We start from the raw sequence: 7,961 nt of genomic DNA on the forward strand, positions 1-7,961 counted from the left end.
TACAGAGGATGGGTGGGAAGGGAGCTCTTTTAATGGTTAATACAGTTCTGGTACCTTGCTGTAGCTGACAGATAAACACCAATCCTACTAGTTCATCAGTGTAATGAACATTTAGAATGTTTTCCTTCTGCAATGATCAGAGATTGATTTGCAGCAAATCACTTCTAGGGATTTGGAGGTGGGGTGAGCAGGCGAGCAGCTCCCTTTGATCCTGTTCTCTCTCACTGAAGCCAAATGGGAATTTCAGCTTTGATTTCAGTGAGAGGAAAAGTACTGCAGAAAGATGCATGTGTTTCAATGACCAACCGCTCTGCTTCTCCATCCCAAATGCACTCAGGGAGACATTTGATGTGAGGGTTTGTGGGCAGCCATTTTCAAAGTGCAATAAAATAACTCTGGTTATTATATCCACAGTAAAATGACTATTGTTACACTATCAGCTTCCTGAGCACTTGGAGATGGCTGCTGTATCCAGACACGCTCAGTGGGTGGGATGAAGAGGCTCATTTCTTGAACCTGACATAAAAATTGTTTAAAAAGTGAAAAACAAAGACTCCCCAATTATCTATTAATTAACAGCTTTATGTTTTCCATGGAATTAATCAGATTTCTGTTCCTGGAACAAATTATTCCAAGTTTGGCCTCAGAAGTCACCCACTGAAGAAGCTGATTTTTTTAGGCATAAAACACAGGAAGCAATTGTGATGTCACACAGGCCTGTGTAGCAGGACCAGACACTGGGCAGAAGGGGAGACAGAAATCTCTCCCTGGGCCAGGGAATGTGGCTGCACATCTATGCAGAGGCAATAGTGGGGCTTGCTCATTATTTCTTAAAAAAGAGGATGCTCTGCACTGTGTGTGCTTTGAGCTATAACCTGGCATCAGACAATACTGTGGGTAAGCAAATTTAATTCCATTTTCTTTTAGAACCAAAAAGGTGTTTTTTAGAACCAAAAAATGAGTGTTACCGTGGATCACTTAAAATTGAGTTTTATCACCTGAGAAATTCTTCCTTCCTCACAAACTGACATAAATGGCATTTTTATATTTCTAACACTGGAATCTCTCCCTCTCTCTGCAGTTATGTGGTTGTGGACTCTTGGGCGTGGGGATATGGCTATCAGTGTCGCAAGGAAACTTTGCCACGTTCTCTCCCAGCTTCCCATCCCTTTCCGCTGCCAACCTTGTCATCGCCATTGGTACAGTCATAATGGTGACCGGCTTCCTGGGGTGCCTGGGTGCTATCAAGGAAAACAAGTGCCTCCTTTTGAGTGTAAGTCACCAATACAGAACTTTTATATGTGTACTAAACCCTGATTCACTCTCTATTTTAAAAAGGGTTGTTTGGAAGACCCTGTAAAATTTACTAGAGAATGACATGTTGATAGCTGGTTAAGTCAGCATCTGGAATTCTGTAGCAGGGGTTGTTTCACAAACTCTATTGGGCGTTTGAAAGATGCTATAAGTGGGATATTGCTGTTATGTAGTAAATTATGTCACTGCTTGATTTATTGAAAGGACATCAGGTAAAGGTCCATCCAAGCCCAATGGCCCACTCAACTAGGGTGGTTAGGGCCCACCAGTTTCTTAGGCAGCAGCCCACAAGGGAAGTGATGTGACCAGCATCACGTCTGCATGCTTTTAATTCTCCAGGCTGAATGACCAGGCACTTACATATAGCAAGGTCAACAGGGGGCAGCCTTTGGTTTGAGTCCAGAGCAAGGCTTGAACTCACAAGTCAGAGTTGTAACAAGAGCCCTTAACCAGTTTTCCACTGTGCCCGTGAAAGGACAATGCTGGTATATTTATTTAGATTTATCAACTGCTTCCTTCTCTGTGCATTACAGTAAGTTAAATATGAAATACAAATCAGGAACCATTCCCAAAGGACAGTTAAGCCTAGCCAGCTACCAAATCACCAGTCTGTCTCTGAATTTCTGTCTCTATTAGAAGAATCATTGTAGAAAAGTTAGATCATCCTAGAAAAGCTGAGAAGATTATTGACATTTATTGATGCCCTGGAAAAAGAAACCCTTGTGCCTCAAAAAGGAACTGTTCTGGATTCCAGCAGAATCTGCCTTGAGGTTACATACCGGCAGAATCTGACCTCAAATTGTTCTGGGCTCTGGTGGACCTAACCTCCGAGTGAATTCCAGAGACAAAGCACTGAAAATGCTTTGCCAGCATCCCATTCCTGTTCAAACCGAGGGAATCGAGATTCATTTTGCTGATTGGAAGTGTAGTATTGCTCCGGGAGGAAAGAGACAGTCTTTTGAAGAAGCCAGATTCCAAGTCATTTAAGGTTCATCAGTCAGTGAGGCTCAGTCGTATATTATCATATGATATTGCAAATACAATTTTATTAAGATGCATTATTTTTTTAAAAAGAAAGGAAGTTTTACTGTTTTGCTTTATCATCACCTCAAATTATTAAAACTGGTAGAGGGGAACAGAAGAGGATGGGTAGTAGATCTAATTGTCCCTGTTTAGGCTTGTTATTGTTTTTTGTATTTTGTTTAGCTCATATGCCACATATACTATAGGCAGGTTCATTTTACCCAGCAGTTCTATGACCAACACAATGCTGTTGCTTATGTTTCTCATCCCATGCTGCATGAAAATTTTTGGTTATTAGAAAAATTATTAGATTCAGTGTAATAAAAAATATCGTATCTACCACTCAGTTGGTCTAATAAAATATATCACACCTACCCAAAGAACCTTGCCTGCCTATGTCCTTAGACCAACACAGCTACAACCAAAAATCCAGCACGAAAATATTGACGTTTTTACTAAGTGTCCTATTGTTGAAATCAAAATAAATCAAAAAGAAACAAAAAATTCTATCCATACTAGGTTTTATGGAAAATGTCAGTATTTGGCTAAGACCTTTGCTGTTGTCCTATTAAAAGTTTAAAGGGCCTCAGTTGTAACAAAGAGATTTACATACTCATGTGACTATATTGCTGGTACACTAGAGACCTCTAGTGGTCACAAAAAGTAGTGAAAAAATGCTGGAGTTTATAATGGGGGAAGAAAACCCTAATTGGTTGAATGTGTTTACTGGAAAAAAAAGATATGAAAAGGACTTCAACATCCTGCTTTTAAAAGCTACAAATTAATAAAGCAGTGACACCAAGAAATAATCAAATACAATTAAAGCTTATCTTCTGGGAAGTTGTTCTTGTACCAGGTGGAATTTATCTTTGATTCTGTGCTTGCTTTGCTGAATAAACCAAGGCAGGTGCTGGCTGATTTCTGGAGCCAGGTCCCACTGAACCTCAAGGGCAAGAGGTAAAACCAGTGTGACATGACTGATGCAAAAAAAGGCTCTTTTCTTCTAGTGCTTAGCAGAATGAAGATCGACAATAGGATACAGTCCCAGCTCTCATGAGTGTTTGGGCTCTGAAATCTAATGAAAATAGAAAGACCAGAGAAATACAAGATTTGCAGAAGTTGTGAAGATTAAATGATTATTCACGTGCTTTCATAATTGGAAATTAATTTGCATATTGTGCAGCAGGTTTGGGGGAACTTGATGGAATAAAGGATATACACCTAGGAATTTCACAGACCACCACAAACTTTTTGAAAAAATGTATAGCAATATTCTGAATATTACCTGCCTGATATATATGCTTTAAGATGCCTATAAAGCTGTGCAATGTGTTTTGAGTACTAAATGTATAATAAATTATTTGCAGAAGGGATAGTTCATCAGTGTAAATGTGATGTGACATATATGCTGCATATATCAAGGTGCTCTGTAGGCTTAGGAGCTGAAAGTGATCCTTTCCTTTCCATTACCATTGGAAAATAATTCGGATTTTGGGGCAAACCAGTTAGGATTGCCTGTACCACATCCTGCCAGCATCACTGTGCTCTTACATGTATGGAAAGAACAGCACACTGAAGCTGGCCTGTGTAGCCTGCTAGCATTTAGTTAGCCTGTTTGAACCTGTTTTTTACTCAATGTGTACACATGCCTTGTTTTTCCTTTGTTCTAGTTTTTCATCGTTTTGCTGATAATTCTCCTGGCAGAACTGATTTTACTAATCCTGTTCTTTGTTTATATGGACAAGGTAAGCAAATATGCCTTGTAGATTAGTTTATCAGGTCTAGCAGCTAAATTGGTTTGTTTGATTTTTGCTAAACAAAGATGCTTCGATTATTCTCGCTTTTCACAGCAGAAATCATTCCTACCTTGTGATCTTCGTTTTATATTTCTCTCCCCTATACATTGGCTGAAACCAATAAGGAAAGCAGGTGGCTGGATTACCTGTGTGGGTATAGGCAAAAACTGCTGAACTGAGAAATTTCTAGCTGAATCCAAAGTCTAGGACCTCTACTAGGTATTCAGTAGGAACCGGGGAGTAGATCCGTAGGTTGCCTCATGTATAGCCTAATGTAGAGTGTGGTCCCTGGAACAGTCTGGGGCAGGAGTGACTTGAAGACCCAGAAGACACAAGAGGTTGGAAAATCCTCATGCTCCAGAGTGTGTCTGATAAACTGGGGACGGAGTTGAACAGGAGCAGGGACAGGTCTCAGAACCTGAGCTCACCTCGATATGTATTTCTGACCAGGTTTTCTGAAAACTTTAGAACCATGACAGTGATCCTGGGTAAACATGATTTTGATGAAACCTAAGGTGATGTTACAGGTTACCTTTAAAACATCATAGAAGCACTTAAAATTGGAGCATTCACCCATTGAAGACAGGGCCGGATTAAGGCACAGCCAAACTAGGCACATGCCTAGGACCCTGAGCTGTGGGGGACCCCAGTCTTTCCCTCTGCGGCAGCAGCACAAATGGCCCTGCCCACCCACCCATCTCCCTTCCCTTTCTCTTCCCTTCCCCTCCCCTCCGCTGGCCTCACTGCTGCAGCAGCTGCTTCCTAGTGGCAGCTCTGAGCCCCACTTCCTGTGGGCAGTAGCACCGGGGTGGGGAGGAGGGTCTCGACCAGCTCAGGGCCCTCGAGTTTATTTGCCTGGGGCCCACTAGAGGGTTAATCTGGCCCCGATTGAAGGGCATTAACTCATGATAAGTACTTTCTAAACTTTTTAGGTTCATGGCACTTAGGGCGAGGTTTATGCACTGTTTTTACCTAATCATTCCAGGGCATTGTTAGTATGCTGCAGGGAGATAAAATGCTCTACTTCCATTCCTTAAGCATCACAGGATGCATCATTCTCAGCCCTTCCCATTCCTCTGCTCTGTGGGCAAATCAGCCCTCCTGAACTATACTGCCCAGGGCGTGGTGCTGGGCACAGGAGAACACCCTTTCCTGTCACCAGGGGTGTGACGCTGCCCACTCTGAGCACTCAGGTTCAGGTTATCAATTTGCTGCTTGCTCTGAGCACCCAGGTGCAAGTCATCTCATTGGTTTGCTACATGCTCTAGCACCTCTGTACAAACAGCAGCAGCCTCCGTAGTATTGGGTCTCAGCTCTGCCCTGGGGTGGCATGAAATGAGCCCGCTACTTCCCAAGTTTTCCCTAGTGTGACTGCTAACCCAGCTGCTGCTGCCATGTGGCATGCACCAAGCCTGCTGGGTCTCAGTTCTGCTCTGTTATGAGTACTAACTTAATTCCCCCCCTACCCCAGTTCCAATTCAGTGAAACACCTGCAAGAACTTGTTTTTTAATTTGTTTATTCTATTTTTTTCACTCCTTTCTCTTTACTTCTCTTTATCTCTCCCCCACTCAGTTCACTTCAGACAGTCTATTTTTTTTTACACTTCTCTGACCAAGTCACAGCCCCCATGCCGGCTTCTCCACCTCTGAGCTACAAGCCCCCATCTCCTTTTGTCTACCACCCCAGAGTTCTGGATCCTATCCATGCCCCTGCTAGCCAAGCACTCTAGTGGCAAGTCACAGTTGTGCAGATCTGAGATGGCATAAAGAAGCTGTTTTCAACCTTTTTTCATTTGTGGACCCCTAAAAATTTTCAAATGCAGGTGTGGACCCCTTTGGACATTTTGATTGAAGGTACTTTAAATTTTAAGTGTGGGTATTCACATACAGGCAGTACTTGGACTTACGACACAACTGGTTCCTGAAAACTGCGTCTTAAATTGAAGCATCGGAACTTGGAACTGATTTTCCCATAGGAACAATGTTATAAAGGAGGGATTGGTTCCTGAACCAAGGCCCAATACTCTATTTTCACCAAAAATAACCAGAATTTTGTACTCAATCAATTATAAATGAGTAATATAGCTACCTGAATGTATTTAAATTGTAAACAGCAATCATATTGATTTGGAAGGACTTCTTTGAGGTGACTTTGCTGGACTTTTTGAAGGGCTCTTGGTTGGACTTTTTGAAGGATTCTTGTCAGATGTTCTCCAGGGAGATGGGCGACACAGCGAACTTGTTTGCTGGTGTGGCCTTGTGTTGGATCAAGTGTTGTAAAGTCGAAATTGACATCATAAAGTCGAAACGGGTTGTCAATTTATAAGCATCATAAGTGCTGTTTGTTGTAATTTGAAACGTCTTAAGTTGAGGACTGCCTGTACTTTTGATTGATCATCATCATTTTTTGCAGACCTCTCAGACATAGTCTGTGGACCACAGGTTGAAAGCCATTGGCATAAAGCTTTAACCAGTGACTGTCCTGAAACCTTTAACTTTGTGATGGCATAACATTCCACATATTTAAATTTGTAAAGGTAACCTGTAATAGCACCCCTAAAGCCAAGGTTGAAATGAGGTTGTTAAACATTAGGACTCAGGTTTCTGGTGAAGTGAGATTCAGCCCATGAAACTTGTGATATATATATAGATACAGTCATGTGCACACACCCACACACACTCACACCGATAGCTGGATAGTTATTTTTATGGTGCAATAATTACTTTGTATGTGTGGCCAATTTAAATTTATTGCGTGATTAACCAGTTAATTGCATGATAATTACTTTGCATGTGTGGCTGGTCTAAATTTATTGTGCATTTAAGCAGTTATTTGAGTAATATATGTAACATGCAGCTGGAGCCGATAAGATACAAATCTACTCTGCCTTCTACTCATAAATTTCATTGTTCTGCTGTCTAATCATGGGCCAGTTGCTCAGACCAACTTTTTCAGAGGTGTCTAGTAATTTGCATATCAGCCTTAAGCTACTTCCCCCACCATGGAGTCAAAATGCTAAAGTCAATGGGCTCTTCAGGAACTCAGCACCCTAGAAAATCAATGTCAAAGTTGGACACTCAAATTTTGACACCCTCCCCACAACATAAATAGATCCATTTGAAAGCCCTTACTTCTCCTGTGTGTCAAGTACCATCTTGGTGAAGCAGGACATTCCACATATTTAAATTTGTAAAGGTAACCTGTAATAGCACCCCTAAAGCCAAGGTTGAAATGAGGTTGTTAAACATTAGGACTCAGGTTTCTGGTGAAGTGAGATTCAGCCCATGAAACTTGTGATATATATATAGATACAGTCATGTGCACACACCCACACACACTCACACCGATAGCTGGATAGTTATTTTTATGGTGCAATAATTACTTTGTATGTGTGGCCAATTTAAATTTATTGCGTGATTAACCAGTTAATTGCATGATAATTACTTTGCATGTGTGGCTGGTCTAAATTTATTGTGCATTTAAGCAGTTATTTGAGTAATATATGTAACATGCAGCTGGAGCCGATAAGATACAAATCTACTCTGCCTTCTACTCATAAATTTCATTGTTCTGCTGTCTAATCATGGGCCAGTTGCTCAGACCAACTTTTTCAGAGGTGTCTAGTAATTTGCATATCAGCCTTAAGCTACTTCCCCCACCATGGAGTCAAAATGCTAAAGTCAATGGGCTCTTCAGGAACTCAGCACCCTAGAAAATCAATGTCAAAGTTGGACACTCAAATTTTGACACCCTCCCCACAACATAAATAGATCCATTTGAAAGCCCTTACTTCTCCTGTGTGTCAAGTACCATCTTGGTGAAGCAGG

The 7,961-nt window shown here is 41.4% G+C and overlaps 2 protein-coding genes across 9 annotated transcripts in view; one reads left to right on the forward strand and one right to left on the reverse strand.

Annotated features, from left to right (window-relative positions):
* TSPAN9 (tetraspanin 9) overlaps window positions 1-7,961 on the forward strand; it is a 294,276-nt gene that overhangs the window by 279,217 nt on the left and 7,098 nt on the right. For all 8 annotated transcript variants that reach the window (XM_025192148.1, XM_025192151.1, XM_025192150.1 and 5 more), the window contains 2 exons: window positions 1,082-1,273; window positions 4,008-4,082. In XM_025192148.1, the coding sequence (XP_025047933.1) occupies window positions 1,082-1,273; window positions 4,008-4,082 (267 nt within the window). The remainder of the gene's footprint in view (window positions 1-1,081; window positions 1,274-4,007; window positions 4,083-7,961) is intronic.
* TSPAN11 (tetraspanin 11) overlaps window positions 3,329-7,961 on the reverse strand; it is a 281,179-nt gene continuing 276,546 nt past the window's right edge. Inside the window, exon 8 of the mRNA XM_025192157.1 lies at window positions 3,329-3,412. Coding sequence (XP_025047942.1) covers window positions 3,389-3,412 — 24 coding nt within the window. The 3' untranslated portion in view covers window positions 3,329-3,388. The remainder of the gene's footprint in view (window positions 3,413-7,961) is intronic.

This window comes from Alligator sinensis, unplaced genomic scaffold (assembly GCF_000455745.1).
Source record: "Alligator sinensis unplaced genomic scaffold, ASM45574v1 scaffold224_1, whole genome shotgun sequence".
Lineage (NCBI taxonomy): Eukaryota > Metazoa > Chordata > Crocodylia > Alligatoridae > Alligator > Alligator sinensis.